General features: G+C 46.3%; 1 protein-coding gene across 1 annotated transcript in view; it reads left to right on the forward strand.

Annotated features, from left to right (window-relative positions):
* The window catches only part of ARHGEF9 (Cdc42 guanine nucleotide exchange factor 9), a 219,339-nt gene that overhangs the window by 175,470 nt on the left and 25,430 nt on the right, over nt 1-18,439 (forward strand). The window contains exons 8-10 of the mRNA XM_065643046.1: nt 322-554; nt 4,556-4,685; nt 12,665-12,796. Of these exons, the coding sequence (XP_065499118.1) occupies nt 322-554; nt 4,556-4,685; nt 12,665-12,796 (495 nt within the window). The remainder of the gene's footprint in view (nt 1-321; nt 555-4,555; nt 4,686-12,664; nt 12,797-18,439) is intronic.

The following is an 18,439-nucleotide window of genomic DNA, read 5'->3' on the forward strand; positions in this document are numbered from 1 at the left end:
CCTTGGGCTCCCTGTTGGTAAAGGGAATTTCAAGCTCCTAAACACTTGCCGGGGGCTTCATGATCTTTCAGGCAAAGAGCTCTACAAGTAAGAAGGTTGTCTTCTGGTATTACCAAAGGCCAGAGCTCTGCTTGGTTCTACCTTTACCTTTTAGAAACAAACCCCCACTCTGGGAACAGTCTTCCCTCCTCCTCCTTGGGGTATTCTTTCTTCTCGAGTTGTAATGTGTTCTTGCTGGCAAGCCGAGTGGTTGACTGCTCGCAGCGTTTGTCTGACGTGTGCTCCCCTCTGTGTGCATCCCTTTTCTCCTGCCTCTCACAGCAAGATGGCTTCTGGATCTATTCCGAGTACTGTAACAATCATTTGGATGCGTGCATGGAGCTTTCCAAGCTGATGAAAGATAGCAGGTACCAGCATTTCTTCGAAGCATGTCGTCTGTTGCAGCAGATGATTGATATTGCCATAGACGGTTTCCTTCTGACGCCAGTGCAGAAGATCTGCAAATACCCCCTGCAGCTCGCAGAGCTACTGAAGTACACGGCGCAGGATCACAGGTACGTCCGCCTCTGCTCACTGCTGCTTTACACGGCCTCTGCACACACCCAGGGGTTGGGTTTTTTCTGTCCAGCTCTTCTCTTCCTGACATCTTGTATAAATGGAAGCAGGGTAATGGTTCAGCAGACAGTTAGAAAGCTTCTCAAAGCCCTGATTCTCAATGGAGCGAAACTCATCTCTGTTATCATCAGACATGTGAACTAATTACCCTTGGATGTACTTTCTGATGCTACTGGTTACACACACACACACAAAACTAATTAGTATTCAGTGGTCAGAAAGGCTCATTCCCTTATCCTGAAGGGGGTAGCAAGTAGAGGGCCAGGATCCCCCACTCAAACCTGAATATGCTCAGGTTTGGGGAGAATTCAGAACCTGCTCTGCTTTTCAGCCTGATTCCATCTCTGATTTTGCCATTTGTTTTAGGTTCAGAGGAGCACTCAGCAGTCTGATTAATTCCTAAAATTTCCAGGATCTCTTTTGCTTCTGATAAGGGGAATCAACCTGGCTCCCTGACCTACTGTAAATCAAGAATAGTATCTATGATATCACTTGTGATATACTGCTATAAAAATAAGGTGAAATAAGAATCAGGCCCCCTAAGAGTAGATTTTCTCCTGCCTTGCTAGGAGAAAGAGCAAAGAGATGCGTTGATGAGCTTTGACCTGATTCATGAGTTTGATTCATACGAGCTGAATGCCCAGTTCAAAATCACCAGTTTGGCCAAGCATTTGGCTCCAGATCCAGTTTCTGGTTTTTCCTTCATAACAAGACCAAATCAAACTTGGAGTGGATTCATGGGAACATGGGAGTATCAGAAACCAGCTCTGGGACCCCAGATGTTGTGGCTTTTTTTCCTTACCAGCCATGTGATGTCCCCACAGTATTTAGAGTGTGAATTCAGATGCGGCTTTACGATGAGAAGTCAAAAGCAGCCTCAGGGAGAAGAGGTCTGTGTTTAAAATGGCCTTCCTGAGTTATTTGGTAGCAATACCAGAGGGGATGTGGACAGTGCGATTACACAAGGGTTGAATTATTTTGGGAGTACATTCCTTTTTCTTTTGGGATATTTTAAAATCAACATGTTGTGAAGTAATCAGATATATTCTGAGGAGACTCGGACCTTAACCTGTGGTTAAGCAACAGTTGGTTAATTCAGACTTAGAGTTCTTTCTTACTGAATCGTGTTGGTGATAGGGCACAGCCGCGGCTGCTTCATTTAACTTGAATGGGGAAGGTGAGGCACAGAGTGTCTCACTCATCAGCAGATGATTCTGCATTGGGACTATGCAGAAACCCCCGACTGCCGTGGTTGCCGGCTTGAAATACAAATATTTTCTGCTCTTGTAATTCTGACTTTGGGATCACGTTGAGAGGAGCGAAGCCTGAGATCAGAAAAGCAAGTAATCTTTGGGAATGTCATGTTGTGACAATATCAGAGACGGGGAAAAGTCAGATACCTGCAGGGTGGGACACTGTGAAAAAGAGAAGCTGTGAAACAGCTGGGGAGCGTGAGCTGGGCCCATTCCTCAGGTGACGAGTTGTCCTCATGCACTTGCAGTTTGACGGTGATCGCAATAAGATTGCGAGTCTGAAACAGAAGCTAGAAAATTATAGAGCGGACTAATACTTAGAATGATCAGGCTCATGACTGGTTGGATTAGGAGTTCCTTAGGCACTCTGATTAGAATTTATTATGAAGAAAATACTGTTTAAATCAATGGAACCATTTACGTAGTAAGGCAACACTCAGAAAGGACCAGGAGTCCCAATGAAAGCAAATATGTTAGCTTCATCTAACAGTGGGGCATTCAATTCTTACTTATTTCCTTGCTCTTCACTAGTATGGTACTTGTAGAGCTATGGATCTTCCCTGTGCCAGGGCAGGACAGCAGAGCTAAAACCAGAAACCTGACCACTCTCCCTCAAGTTAGCATGTGACGTTTGGCAAGAATTTAGACTTGTGTTCTGACTGAGCGCTGGAAAGAGGTCATTGCAGCCCAAATATAATTGACAAACAAGGTATTTACCTTAATTTCATAGTTAATGCTATCCTGTTATTATTTCACTGGCCAAATGCTTTGCTTCTATCATTTTTTCTTCGAAGTTTTTGCCAGCTCTGCCACAGATACGGGCTACGAGCCCAAAAAGTTCAGTCATGACTCTTTCTTCATTACTGCGTGAAAGAAAAATGTGCATGGGGTTTTTCTCTTCAAACAGAACATCGGAATTAGTGAATTAGCGTTGCCGAGATAAAGCCCATCTTGCTTGGCACCGGCCCACACTGCGTGGCGGCAGGCGTGGGGCTATTTGCAGAGCTGGGCTCCCTTCCGTCGCTTATTCTTTTGAGACTGGTTCATTTGAATTTTTCACAAAGCTACATCTGTTCACCTCTTAAAGATTTACTCAGCTTAATATGAATTAAATATATGAAGGTCCTAAGTGCAGCTTGCTGATGTCCTGAGCATTCCTGCTGCAGAACTGAACTGCGGTCAAGAGTGTCTGAACACGTTACATGAGAAAGAGGAGGCTCTGCTGGTGGGTGGACTGACATTAGCCACCCTTCTTTGCATGACTGTAATTGCTGGGAGATTATTACTGACGGTGTCTACACCCGACACCTCTCTCTGACTCTACAGATCCTTTCTGGCCATAGTGACTTACCTATTTCCCTGCAAGAACTCATGGACATTTCAAAGACCAGTCTATTGTCTCTCTGGCATCGCTCCGTTTCTTCCGTACACAACCGGGCACTCGCTTCATACAGATGGGCCCAAACAGAAGGCACAAGAAATTTTTCATTGTGTATCAGCCCATCCTCTATTCTCCTTTACTTTCTTGAAGGACCAGTCCTGATGTTCTGGAATTTGTAGGATTTTTTTTTTTAACCTCAGCTAGAATTTTTACCAAAGAATTGAATAAAAATTGAAAATGCATCTCAATATTTCATCCAGGAAAGTATGGCAAAATAGCAAATAATATTCTGTTGTACATCATATTATGATTGTTTCTAACATTTATCCTGTTTGGATCACATGGGGAAGTTGATCTAATTCACAGCATTCGTCCCTACTTTAGCTGTCACCTCTGCAATTCTTAACAATAATCAATAAAGCCAATCCCCCTGTAGCTGCCCAAGATCACAGTTTTTCTCATTAGTCAGCAATCAATATCAATCCTTAAGTTAATAATATATTATGGTGGCATTATGGCAGCTGGCCTTGTCTGTCTTTCAGATTGAAATGAACATTAAGGTTCCTTGGAATGGAAAAGAAGGCGCAGGGCAGAAATCAATAGCATTGATTTCAGCATGACTTTTTGAAAAGACTGATCATCATCTTTGCTGGCCCTGGCAGGAGGCTATTTTCACTCTTTGTTATTACACTCACAGGCCTGTCCAGGAGAAAAAAAAAGCAAAAAAAGTAAAAAAAAAAAAAAAAGAATTGCTTTGATTTGCTCACCTGAAATCTGCAGTAAGACTGAATGCCATGGGATAAATGCTCCGTGGTACTCTCAAGTCACCTTATGGCTTGGCTGGAGCTCCCGCCTTGTGTCTAATTGAAAAATGTTTTCTAATGTTCATTTTAAAAATAGAAAAATCCAGGTCCAAAGACATAGGCTATTAAAATGTTCAGACTTTAAGATATTGTTTAGTTGAGCACCTTAAGACTTGAAAGGGCGATATCCAGAGCTGGTTTTTGTTGGGTTGGTACAGGCTGGACTGCACCTGGGCTCCCCGCATGCAAACCAGCTGAGGAGCTGCCTGGTTTCTTTGTCTCATAGACACGAAATTTCGGTTTCAAGCAAGCTGCTCTTTTGTGACGATCCAGAAAGATATTACTGATGGAAAAAATGTGGTATTGTAATAACAAGTGGCAAATCCTACCTGCGTTTCTTTCCAAAAGGATGGTGAGATTATGCTGCTGCTAATGACAGACTCCTGTGCGTTTCCACTGCACATCAGGCTCCATTTCATGGACTTTTCTTTTGTATTTGTCAGCGACTACAGGTATGTGGCTGCTGCTCTCGCCGTCATGAGGAACGTGACTCTACAGATCAACGAGCGGAAGCGGAGGCTGGAGAACATCGACAAGATAGCTCAGTGGCAGGCATCTGTTCTGGACTGGGAGGTACAGCACCCGCTCGGCTCTCATTTAGGTGCTATAAACCTGGAAAAAATCAATTCCACACACTTGCTGGAATTATCCTAGACCATATAGTTCGTTTCACACAACACGGTCTGGATATATGTTGGATAAGACCCCAGAATGGATTAAACTTGGGACAGAGAAGGCATATTTACAGACTTTGGAGATGGTACCTAAGATGTAAAACATCGGTGGTACTCTGAAGAAAATCTAGGGTCCAGCTCCGATTTGATCACTAGAAATCTGGAGTAAGTTTTGCAATTGCAATGCTGTTGTAGTGGGAGCAGGTGAGATTTGGATCAGTGCACGTTCTGGTTCTGTGCTTTGTCCTTGGGGCAGAAGTAGGAAAGGAGGTAGCAAAAAGCCCTGGAACTTGTGACAGGTTAAGAAAATGGAGAAAACTCTTCTGGCGGTTGCTTTATGATTAGAAGCCAAAATGTTTAAGTTGAAGTTCGAGACGCTATTTGCACATTTAAAATGAGTACCCACTTAAAGATATTTCTGAACCAGCCCTTTGTGTAGTCATGGTATAATTAAGGAGCTGAGAAACACAGGCAAGGCAGAGTCAGCAGAGGGATTCCTCACTAGCAGGTCTTGAGTCTCCTACATTTTTGTCGTGTGTTTAAAAAAAAAAGCCATACTGAAATGATCTTTTCCTTTTCTTTTCGTCCCTGATTTTTTAAAAAATCGTGATATGAATGTCATCTGTAAATAGGGGTTTTTGAAGCAGGCCAAGGACAAATGTTTTTGTAAATCCCTCTCTATGTTGTTATCGATCCATGTTGTTCAGCAAGTAGATACTTAGAGTGATGGAACAGCCTTTCTTCTTCCTCACAGTCATGAAGATTTGGAATAACACCACATTCAAGTTAATGGGATCTATGTGAATTAGTATATGGGAAAGATGCATTAATCCTTTAATTACTTTTTTTTCCAGAAACTATCTAGGAAGGCTGGGAGGAGAGGGAGAGAAATGCAGGTGCCTCACCTTCTGATTGTGTATCCTCCTTGACTGAATTAGTTTCATTGCTGTAATGAATGTTGGATTCAGACCTGGATCTCTTGATGAAACATAAATGCAGCAATCGTCCGGGGTTCTTAAATTATGACTGGCCATGAGAGCAGAGAATGCAGATGAGTTGCTTGATAGTTTTAGTGTCGTTTACTGCAAAGAAACCTCTCTCCCTCTTACTGACACGCAGGCTCATTTTCAGAATTAGAAAGCTGCTCTCAAGGAGGCACAGGACCATCAGATATATCTTCAGCCTTGAGTATATTCCATATGATGAGCTAATTTGTGTCATTTGTAAGAAATGCCGAGACCCTCGTAAATAAATCTGGCTTAAGGACAGGTCAGTTCTAGGTCAGTGAATATTCATGTGTGAGTAGAAAGCCAAGGTGACCTCCACATAGGATCTGTGGAAAAGCAGGTTTTTTTTCTCTTCCATTAGCTCAGTTGATAATTCATTTTTATTTAGCCATATTCTTGATAATTCATTTCTGCTTAGCTTTAGCCATATCCTTTATAATTCATTCCCGCTTAACAGTACCCATTCTTTATCTCCATCCTGTCCTCAGGAACTTGCCAAATCATTCTTCCAGGCTTTTTTCAACTACTCCAAATTTTAAGCACAATATTGCAGCAACATCCTTCAGCTTCTCCTAATACAGACAAACCTTCTGTTGCCACCGCTCAGAGATCTGATGGGAATACAGCTGCTAACCCTATTCAAAGGAAAACACCCTTCTCGCCATTTTTGTTCTGTATTTTGCATCAAGAAGAGTCATAGAGTTGTGATGAGAGCTCTAGAGGATGAGAGCTAGATCCAGCAGAGGCCTTCCCTGCTTGATTTGTTCCTCTAACTTCTGAATTATCAGATCTAGCCCCTACTTCACAGATATCCCTGTAATGGCCGGAAGGATGCACAAACCCCTCAAATACTCAGAAGTTAACCGTAGTACAATGCAGGAGAGAGCAGGAGATATCAAAAGCAGCGCTGGATGCTTAGGCCTGCCCTAGATCTGTGCAGGCGCCTTGCAAAGCCAAGCTGCCAGCCTTCAAAAGCCCCGCTCAACTCATCTCAATCGATAGGTCACGTCTCCCAGGACAAAGGCCGTCAGGGCCTGATCTCTTACCCAACCCTGTAGTGGTTCAGACCCTCGTGTTCTGTGCGTAGCTACAGAGTAGAAGAGGGATTTCCTAGTCCAGGACTTTTTTCACCAGAAATCCAGCCAGGGCACAAGATAGAGATAATCCCTAATTCCCACTGTATGTCACGCTTGGTGAATTATTTCAGCAGCAACCGAGGCTGAATGTTTAAGCACGTGGAAGTCTTTCATTTGGAGAAATTTCAGTTTTTCCTCAACATCTCTAGACTGACAGTGTTGACTTTCTGATTTGAAATTGCATTATCATTTCTAAATTTACCCGTGTTTTGCCATGAGTTGTTAGAAAAACATTTTTAAAGAAGAAAAATCCAAACCAAACTAAAAATATTTAGTGAGTCAATATTTGAAATGTTCTTGTACACAAAGTGTGTGTACACATTTCCTTGCAAGGAGAGGATGTTATTGGGAAAGCATACATATTGCTGATCCCAAACGGAAAAAGTAAGGGGCATGTCCTAGCTAATTTAAGCAGAGGGCTATTTTACTGCATCCCATGGATTTATGCCTGTTTCAGGAATCATTTTTATCCCTCAAGATTTCCTGCATGGCCCCATGAAGGTGAATTTTGGAGTCAGCATTTGAAAAATGCGAATATCCTTGAGTTAACCAAGGCCAGATTTTTTTTTCCAAGGAGTCATGTAAGCAGGGTCTGATGGTTTAAATTGCGAATGGGACCAAGAGTGGTCTGACTCTAGTGGCAGCTGATAAGCGTGTGGTGGCAGCCAGGGCAGCAAGTCTTAAGGAATTATTGGCAGCTTTATACAAGTAATGACTGAGCAGAACCTTAAGGGAAGATCGTGATCTCACTGACTGCTGTAAATTAGAAATAATCCCAATCACTTTGAAATGTATTCCTGTATAATTTGTAGGAATGTGGTCTTGACCGAAAAGCCTGGATTGAACTGTTGCCATGTGTGACTCACTTTTTTATTTTGTAGCCTGCATTTCCAATATATAAACAGACCTAGAGAGGTGCTGCCCCTGCCTACATGGAATTCTCCTGTGGCTTTTGTCCTTTCAGTTGTTAATGGTGCAGAATGTAGGGCTTCCACCATCTCCTGCTGAGACCTTTCAACGTCTGAGAGCTCTCCTTGTTATGAAGTGTTTCCTGATGTTCAACCTCTATTTCCCTTTGCTCAGCGTCATCCTCTTACTTGTAGTTAAATACCCTCAGATCAAAACAGTGACATTTAAAGGCAGGCAGGCAAAACCAGCACACAGAGTTAGCTGGAGTGGGTTCAGAACAGCCGGCAAAGTCTCCTCTGGGTCAGACTTCAAACCCACGCTGGGCAGCCTTTCCAGCCCCTTCTTGTGCTCTTGCCCTCTGAGAGAGTGACAGACCTCCAAGGTTAGTGGGTAATATGTAGATCCGTACACACACCCCCCAAGACTATAAAGAGCTTATTTCCACAAAGCCCGTCGTTGTTTCTGAGGCCTTGCAAGCCCAGCGTGGGCAGTGCTGTATTTCCAGGCACACAGGTGGGTGCGGGGCTGGCGCGTCCCTCTGCGTCTGCTCCTGGGCAGGAAGGTGTCGGAGGAGCGCGTTGGCCATTCTCCGGCCAGCCCGTGGAGACACGACGGCGAGCGTGCCGCCATCGCTGCCGCGCTGCTCCTGGGCAGGATTTGTGAGTCTGCCGTTTGCTCAGGCACGGCTGCGGCGCCCAGCGCAGCCCCAAGCGCAGCTGCGCCCCTGCTGGGTGCCCGTCACAGGCGATGCGGAGGTGGAAAAAGGCCCGCGCTTTGGCGCACCTCGGAATTGCTCGGTTTTATGCCTTTTATACAGCTATTGACCCACGTCAAAGCAAAACGAAGCAATGATTCCTGCGCCATTTCAGGCTCCCTCTCTGGCCCCCATCCCATTCCTCCCGTCCAGGCGAGGTTTTTCTCAGAGCAGGGACACGATGTGGGGCATCTGTGGAGTTCCCTGCGCCCGTGGCGGGATGTTTGGCTGAGGAGAGAGCCTTGCTCATCAGCCTGCATTAGTTTTAACTTGCTACTGAAACAGATTGCTTTGGTTTAATGTAGATATCTAGAGATTTCTACCAAAGCTTCCCATGGGTTACCAGTTTGGCAGGTTTCAAGAACACTAAATTTGCATTAAGGAAAAAATATATATAATTGAGAAATATAATTAATACTGTCCTTTTAAATTTCTTCCCATTCTTGGTATTTACGGGTCCTTTATATCAAAACTTGATGCCCTTAGTTATGTAATATATCATAGTTGACCTCAGCTTAATATTGCGTTATTGAATCCAAGAATGGCAGGAAAAAAAAGATGCATGCAACCAATGTACTGTTTTCAAAGTGAGGACAGCCTGATGAGAAATCCTCCTGGGGAAAAAAAATCACATCAAGGACTGAAACAGATCTTTCTTTTTATTCTTCCTTTTTATTTATTTTTTTTCCTCAGCAACAGAAGGTATCAAAAAATGAGCCTGATGAAAAGGACTACATTTCTCTCGCTTTTCCTTTTTCTGATCTTTCTGTAGCCCAGAGTGCTAATCAGCCTGTCAATCTCTAATTAAAGAACAGCAGTGCTGGGCAGAGGAGAGCCCTGCTCGCTGAATGTTAACTAGGAGAGGGGATTTGTGGCCAGCAGTGACAGCAAGGAGCCGTGTCAGGAGGTGGGCTGGGGCGCAGGGGAGTGGGGCCGAGGCGCTGATGAGCATTTTGGAGCCGGGGACGGCGTCTGCTCAGGGATTGCTCATGGGGAGAAGGAGCAGAACAGACTGGGAGGTGGAACGTGCTGCGGCTCACCGTGCCGTGCCCTGCCTTGTAATGCTGGTGCTCCCAACAGCATTTCTTTCATAACAGTGGTAAAAACCCATTGGTTCCTCATTACAGAAAGTGGTGGTTACCTGTGGCATCACTGAGGAGCTGATGATCATCGTCTTTCCGTAGCAGCAGCAGAAGCGCTGACCCTGTGCTGCAACAGTCGGGATTAGCCCCAGGGCTTTCTCTGTGATTGTAGCGCTGGCAAGCTGGAGGGAGCATGAAGCACACGTCCTGCCGGGATCTGCGTGACCTTCTGCTCCCGTTCCTGCACACTGACCGCTTGGACTCTGCCTGTGACTTCATGAAGAAAAGAGGAGTCAGCTTTCCTTTTGCTGCCCTTTGTGTGTTGCGGGATGCACGGTGCAAACCCTTGCTGCAGGCTGAGTTTTTTATTATAGGCTTATAGGATAACTCAGGCTGGAAGAGACCTCAGAAAGGCATCTAGTCTTCTCTTGGCCGTTTTGCTGCTGTGCTCTGCTGAAGCCAGGAGGACATCTGCCAGTTCAGAATAACTAAAAGTTCAGCCTCTTTTTTCACAGTATTTGTCTTAGCTTACAGAAGGAGGTAGATGATTAGCGTCTCTAGGAGTTGCTTGGAAAAAGAATGGAAAATAAATTTTTTCTTAGATTTGTATAGGATTGGAGGGATCCAGGCGTTAGGACTGGTTTTGGAGAAGGACTGGGAGGGACATGCTGGGCTAGTCATGTTAGCAGTGCAGCAGAAAAGCAAACGCCTTCCTCCTTGCCCTCCACCCTGCGACTGACGCCGTGAGCCCCCCGGTAGGGACACTCCCCTAGTAGAAGAGAGATGACGCTGCTCAAAGAGTCGGCGTCGCTGTGTCGGGGAAAAAAGCGCTTTTCAAGGTTCATTGCCTGTGCTGCGGGGGGTCTGGCAGCGCAGCGGAGCTGGTGGATGGCCGCAGCGGCTTGAGCAACCGGCAGGGCCGTGGAGATGCTGCTCTCGAGGGCTGAAGGCCGGGCCAGCCATGCGCTAGTCCAAAACTATTTGCCGTATAGATTTCCAAAGTTGCTAACCCAGCACTGGAAATCATCCATTTTTAGCCTGTAGACTGTATATACAAATTGTTTTCCCAGCATAAAAAAATGCAATACAAATCCTATCGTTTCAGATCAGAATTTTTTTGTTTTTTATTGCTTGCAGGGACTACACAGTTTGGATTCAGCTAATCAAGTAGAAGTGTTTACAGAGTCCTCTGTGTGTCCCCAGGCTTGAGATGCTACCACAGGAGTAAAACACAAAGCTGGCTTTCTATGTTTAGCAACCAGCCTCTTCTAGGCTCGCCCCCTCTCCTAAAAGCTCCCACCCATAGGCTTGTATGAATCTTCTTCATAGAAGCTCTTGTTTAGCCAGGAGAGCCCACAATTCCTGAAGCCGGTGTGTTTACTTCCGAGGCTTCTTCTTCAAGGTTTTGCGCATATCTGTGCTGTCACAGCAGCACGCGGGTCCCTGGTTTCTGGCCAGGAGGTTCCACGGCTGAAATCAGAGCCTGACACCACACCCTGGAGACATTGCAAGATGCACAGCCCACCCCTTCTGGGAACGACTCTCTGAGTTCCTGGGAAATTATCGCTAATTAGGCCTTCAGACACCGCAGCCACAGAGGTGAGATAGAGAGGTGGATAAATACCTCGCTGAGGCGATGTGAAAGTCTGTGCTGCAGTATGATGATGCAGCGACTTAATGAAGCTGCTGTTGTCACAGGGCCCAGGGACTCAGTCGCTTCCAATCAATGCTGAGAAGTTAATTACGCATTTACCTGAACGGCGGTCTGAAATCCTCACCAAGAAATTAGGAGTGGGGGTGACTCTTGGTTGCTTTGGCACCTACAAGTGTAAGCAGTACCAGAAAAGCGGGTCTATCTCGATGCCCCCCAGAGCTGGCTGAACCTTCACAAGCTGTTTGCTGAGATTTTGTGATGGTCTTGTCCCAGAAATTGGTTCTACTTTGGTATCAAAGCCAGAACTGCATTAGTTTCAGAGCCAAAAAGAAAGGGAGGGGAAAAAAAACTTCTCGGCTGCTCTCTCACTTGCTTCTGAATGCTGCTCCTTACCTTTTGCTGAAGTCATCCTGATTTCTTCTGTGGTGTTTCAGAGAGAGAGAGAGAGATACTGAGATGCCCACAGGGCAGGTGGTGGCGAATTCACCCATTTTTAATAAATAGATTTTAATTAACTTTTTTAAAAAGTCCAGCTCATCCCAATTAGTGGAGGGTGACTGCATTTGTTTTCTCAGAGAGTGGGAGAGAGAGTGCTGCGTTTTCAAGACCATCTGCTCGTGAATCCTTAAAAAAAATCGGAGAGGAAAACAAGCGTCAGCCAGAGGCAGGGAAAGGGTGAGGGCATCCTGGCAGCCGGCCGGGAGGTCTTGCCAGCTGGGGGGGCCGGAGGCTGCCAGAAGAGCCAGGGTGGCCCTGACAGTTTTTTGGAGATGGGGAGCTCTAATGAGCTATGGGAGAAGGGACTGTAATTGCCTGAATGAGTGGGAAGAGAGGCAACAATCTGGAGGGTGGAGTTTTGGCAGCACCATGGGTGGGGGATTTGATATCCCAGTGTAGAGGAGACGTGCCTTGGGATGCTATTTTAAAGGGAGGGGATGCCAGGAATTTGCTACCCCGAATACAAAGTGGCTCTGCCGTGAACGGGAGGAAGGAGCTTCACTCTCAGAATGCCACCGGCACCTGCAGTGACATCCAGGGTCTGGGGGCACCTGGAGAGGGGGAACGGCGACAGTGTCCGGAGCAGCAGTTCTGGTTTGTCATTGCAATGTGAACTGTGCTCCGAGTGTCTGCACTTCTACTTCATGTACTTCCCTTCCTTCAGAATTATCCCCTATGTCCAATTTCTGCTCCGAAGTCAGATGGGGGGGCTTTGACAGCTGCAGAAGGGCCAAAATCTTATTTAATTATTGCTCCTCCCCATCCTGCCAGGAGAAACATATCCACTGCCCTGGCTGGGAGCGGCGGCTCACTCGGCCTCCTTCTCTGTGCCCTCTAGGGAGACGATATCTTGGACCGCAGCTCAGAGCTGATCTACACAGGAGAGATGTCCTGGATTTACCAGCCTTATGGACGGAACCAGCAGCGTGTTTTCTTTCTCTTTGATCACCAGATGGTTCTCTGCAAGAAGGTAAGGACATCCAGGGAGAAAGCAGCACAGCTAAGGACATGCTGCGGACAGGCTTTCCAGTCCAAAGTGGTTTTTAGGGCAAGGTGGCTGTTTGCTACACATGCGGAAGAGAATGTGGATAGCGCTGATGAAGGGCAATCCACGTGCTAGAAATGCTGAATTGCAGGATGGTGAGTATACCATGATAGAGAGATTTTTATGCTCCTGGCAAATCCAGCCTCCACTTGTTCACTTCATGGCTTTTTCTCGTGTACCCCTTGTTTGGCTCATTGCCTCACTGCCACTTTGGGGCTTCGGCTGCAGCATATGATGTGGGATTAGATAGCCCTAGAACTTCTGTATGAACTGTGAAGCCTGGCACTTGGGCAGACAAGTCAATTACTGCATTAAAATGATGTTCGCTGCCTCTTGAAGAAATACCAGGCAGCAGCCGGGTCTGTAGCGGGGTGGATGTGCTGTCACTTGGTAAATGCTTGTTAAGCCTCATCCTCATGCAGCTGCTGTGCTGGTTTTTATAAGGCACATCTCTGTCATGAAACCCATCATGAAGGTAGAAGAAGGTAGTAAAGAATACTGATGCTAATGTGGTGTAGTATTAATAGCAGCAGGTGAACCGTGTTTCGGTGCGACTGTGTTCAGCAGCAGCAGCATCATAGCTGCATTGCTGTCGTCCCGCTAAGGTGATCCCAGCTTGTTACCACCACAACCGTGCGAAGTGAAGTGACAGCACGTAAGTCCCCGGTGCCTCCGTCTTCTGCCAGACGGGGATTCGCTGACATTTCCAGTGCAGCTCTCCAGAGCACTGCGCACAGGGAGTCCCCTGGACCCGCGTCAAGCGAGGGCGAGCTGCAGCCATCCCTGGCCGAACACACCAGGGCCGCGTTCCTGTCACATCTCGTGCGCTGAGGAAAGGTTGAGCGGGCCCCGCGCCGCGGGCAGCCGCGTGGGCGGCAGCGTGGGCGGCTCCTGACTCACGGCAGCAGCGCTGCCCGCTGCCGCCGCACACCGAGCTGCGGCCTGTGCGCTTCCGTGGGTGGCACTTTCTTCTCCTGAGTCATGGTTGACTGAAATTTTGCCTTCTGGAATGCGTGTGCTGGTTTCTCCCCTCCTCGTCGCTGTGCCTTTTACTTCTTTCCTGGCTCTGTAAAAAGAAAAAAAAATAACCACAGAGCAACAATAACAAAGTCAGATGTTCAGAGAACTGTCAAAATGAGTCTGGAAGTACGCAACCGGGTTTAATTTTTAATCTTGACCTCCTACACTTTGATTGCGACACTGAATTTCCAATTCATAAGGCAGCATTCAGTTTGGCTTCGCGCTGGGTCTGATCCAGAGAGGTATCGAGCGTTCCCTTAGCTCTCAGGAAAAACAGAGCTGGCGTTTCTGTGGTCATCAGTATGAGCAGAGAGCGTTCAGCAGCTCACAGGAGGCTGCCGGGGGCTCGGAACGTTGTGTCAGTGTGCAAACAGTGTGACACCGGCCGCTGCCCTTTTGTATTCAAAAGGCGTTTTGTGGTGTGTGTCTGGCACTGCCAAACAAAAGGCGCCTTCTTGGGAAAAGGCCCTGCAGATTTTAGCCGTCTCAGAAACAGTGGTGGTCTGGGTCTCCCTGGCAGAGATTGGCTCCATGTCAGGACCTGGCAGGTTCTTCTGCCACCAGCCAAGGTCTTGTGGGACCATGTGCCCACTGAGCGTTAGGGGGAGCAGGACAGAGGGTGGTAACTCAGCTGGTGAGCCCGATACCATGGGCACAGGGTTCATGCCTCATTGCAGGTTCTCCTTCTGCATCTCTTTTTCCAGCATCAACTGCAGGTTTTATTTTTCAGAGCGTTGGGGTTTCAGAGGAGATGGGGCTACAGCTGGACTCTCCCATCTTGATGATGTTTTCCTTGAACGTTGTTGAGAAAGACGGTCTGTGTGTGGAATTCAGACAAGTGTTAACTCACATTTTGGCATCATGCTTCCTATATAAAAAGAAATTATTCACAGCCTGTGTTGCCTTGGCCCTCGTGTCAGGCTTTGCAGTTGCAGATCCCAACAGGCAACAGCCCAGCAGGATAACCTCCGCTTTAGAGCCAGAGCGCTATATCCTGGGGCTTTCATAGGGAAGCACCGTTGGTATTATGGTGTGGGAAGCCTTCTGTACCCCGCGCTTTAAAATTATTCTCTGAGGCAGATGGAATATGACCCGCACATCCCCCAGAGCAGGGAGAAGACAGCAGGTCTGCGTGGGCAGAGCACCGAGTCCTGGGGTCGCCTGCAGCACGGCCTGGGCCCGGCATGCCAGTGAATGTGTTGGAGAATGGTGTGAGTTTGCAATATGCTTTTGTGTCCCACTTGAACGAACCCTCAGGGAACTGGAGTTGTCCGAGTGCAGGAGAAGTCTGAGATTTCCAGAAGGTCTCAGAGTTCCCGCTGGTCCAGGGCTGGCAGCTCTTCTGCCTTGTGTACTGAAGAATTAAGTCCTTTAGAGGTTTCCAGAGCAGCAGATTGAACAGCACCCCTCTTATTCCAAACATAGACAAATGAGAAAATTCCTGCACAACCTGGCCTATGTTTTGCACGAGGTTTGTTTAGTTGGTGAGCCTGATCAAAATTTTAAGCTTTTGTACCATTTACAATGGCATATCTCAGTGAGTCTTCCTCTGCAAAAAATCTTCTGCATATATGGGTTCTCTCCAGATATAATAAATTGGTAGGTACGATGTATTCTTAATCGTGACACGGTCTGTTTGAGAATACATTTATTTTTTAATTATAGTGGTTGAATTTTACCTCTTTATTGGTCAAAAGAGATAGAAATAGAATAGAAATAAGGAATTAAAACCAATTCTGTATTTAAATATATCACAGATACTTCAGTTTGATGAAAGCATGCTAGTTGTTCTGAGAGGCTTTAGAAGACACACATATTTCAAACAAGATCTCCCACTCCTCCAGATCTTCACTGCAGTTATCTGCACATCATCCTCACCTTTGTTACCTGTTGTTTCCCTGGTAGATGTTTGCAGCTGCAAATCTCCTAGTAATGCACCCGGATTCTGTGGTTTGACAGATACTGATACGTGAGTTTCTGATGGAACAGATCCAGTTCAATGTCCTAAGTTCTGTGACAGGTTTGGATGTCGGTGTTCTCTGTCATTCCCTTTGAACTCCATTGTCTGCAGAACGTGTTTCACAGTGGGGTCACATTGCAAAGACTGTCAGACTCCTGTTCACTAGTTCATGCAGTGGATCTGTAGCCAAGGTGACAGCTCATTTTTTACTCATTATTTAAGGTGAGTGCTGTGTGAAAAGTGATGTCCCCTCACCCCCATGTAAGTTTGTGTTTCTTCATTGCAGTTTTGCTATCAGCTGTGACCAGGTGAGGGCTGCTTTAGTTCAGCTGCTCTGTGTCCTCTGTGTGGCTCTAAAGACAAGGCACAATCCACAGTCTCAGAAAACATTTTTTCTTTCATATGTAGGATCACATTTGTTCCATACAGGCAGATGGCCTCGGAGGGTTTCAGCAGGGCTTCTGTCGTATGCTTCCAAGAATTACCAAGTTTCTTTTTCCTGCCAATCCATCCAGTGTTGCCTGTGCCTAAGGAATAAGGTCTGTTGGCTATGAGGTATTTCTAGTATCCGTGTATCTGCTTTCAGCAGCAGGTAGCGTATTTCCAAATAACCCCCTGTCTGCTTTGAATATGGTCTACTTTCCAAAAGCTTTGCCATCCCTTTCTGTTGATCTGAAAATGTTTCAAGGTTATGGAGCCTTTTTCTGTTGGATGTTTAGCCAAGACATTTCTGTGAGGGAGGATAACTCTCAGGGTGATTCTTCTTGAGATTATCACTTAGTTGTTTCCCTGCGCAATATGCCTGCAGAAGATCCTCAGTAATGCCAGGCCAGCCATCTGACAGACAGGACCTCGCTGATCAACATTCACTGTATTTATTAGTTGTTCCCAAGCATTTCAAGCAAGGTTTCAGCATCTGCCTGGCCTTTGGAAACCGTGGGCGTCCACAGATCTCTGCAGGTTGGAATCACCCCCTTGCACCCTATTGCTCACTCGTCTCATAGAGGTGATGTGTTGCTCAGCAGATGGGTGGGATGGACTGAGAGCTGCGGTGGGAGCAGCTCCTTGACCGTGAATGTCTTTGTCTTCCCACTGGCTGCATCTCTGAGGATTTCTCCAAGGGCTTTTGCAGCGCGAGCTGAGCCCAGGGTCTGTCTTTGCAAATGGGCATATGGGCAGCTGGCTGATCACCCGGTTGATGGTTTGTTTGCATGCAAAGAACAGGACACTACCATAGTCATTAAAACGACTGTAGTGAACTATATGACTCCATTATTATGACTATATTGAACTAGTCATTCATACAGTTTGACTGTCAGGAGAGGAGCGATGGCACTGGTGGGATCCAGCGGCACAGCTCAGACCCTTCCCTGGCTCCAGCGTCAGTTCCGCTGCCTCGGACTGAGAAATTCCAAATGCATTTCCATGACCACCACATCTTGGATGACTGACGGGACTTTGGGCAGAGACCTAGTTTGTGAAAATGAGTAATTATACAGGGCTGCATTTAAATGTGCTTGGCAGATGTTGTCTCCACCACTATGGGTATATTTAAGTCTTTTTTCCAAGCAGGAAACTTGCAGCAAGATTTACAAGGGCTGCATGAGTAAGAGCAGTGGCAGCAGGTGGGGAAGCTGGCACTGGCAGCCAGCTTTCCTTTCTGGCAAACATCTTGCAAAGCAACTTGTGTGGGGAACCTTTCACAAATAAAATTGGGTCCCGACCTTTACAAATAAATCTCTTTGGCTTAGATTTTGCCGTCAGAGACAGCACTGGTCACTTCCTAATATCACCACTGCGTTATTTTCTTGTGCTAGGAAGTGAGAAGTTTAATCAGATGCAATGGCCATGTCAACCATTTCAGTGTTCAATCAACCGAATACTGAAATACCAGTGGATGTGGATAGGTATTGCAAAACATTTCCAGAACTGGTGTCAAAAGGGGAGCACTGAGGTAGTTGGGAAGTCTACAGTTCCTGATAAAGACCCACTGGGACAGCTCATGATTTTGATTTTCTTTGCAAAGCTGGGTAACTTTCAGCTATTGTATTAATGTCAAACTCTCCTAATGAATGTTGTGCCTGTGTTTCCTGAACCAGAGGCTGGGACATTGCAGTGTGCGTGGGGACAAAGTGGCACTTTCTTCAGAAGAGACTGGGTTGGTTACCCTAGTGCAAAAATGCCTTTTGGAAAGGCAGAGGGGAATAAGCTGTGTAGGAAGCAAGCGCTGGCCTCAGTTTGTCTTACCATATGTCTGTGATCAGGAAAGAAATCACATATTCCAGTGTGCTAACCGTAGTTACCAAGAAATGAAGTCAATCCTTGATGATGGAAGCACTAAAAGTTGTTGCCTTAAAGGCACAGGGTCTGCTTTTCTTACCACCCTGAAGATGAGAGAGTTTGACACAGATGCTTAAATTTGCAAATCATAGGAACTTAACATCCAGGACTGTGACAAACAGCATTAATTATGATCATAGCTCATTATGTTGGGGGATGCTCGAGGTGCTTATCATGTAATAGATGAGGATCTTCTTTTTTCTGTTCTGGGTAATAGTTTGGATTTCCCCAATGGGCTCGAGAGCGCT

The sequence above is a fragment of the Caloenas nicobarica genome, chromosome 12, assembly GCF_036013445.1.
Source record: "Caloenas nicobarica isolate bCalNic1 chromosome 12, bCalNic1.hap1, whole genome shotgun sequence".
NCBI lineage: Eukaryota > Metazoa > Chordata > Aves > Columbiformes > Columbidae > Caloenas > Caloenas nicobarica.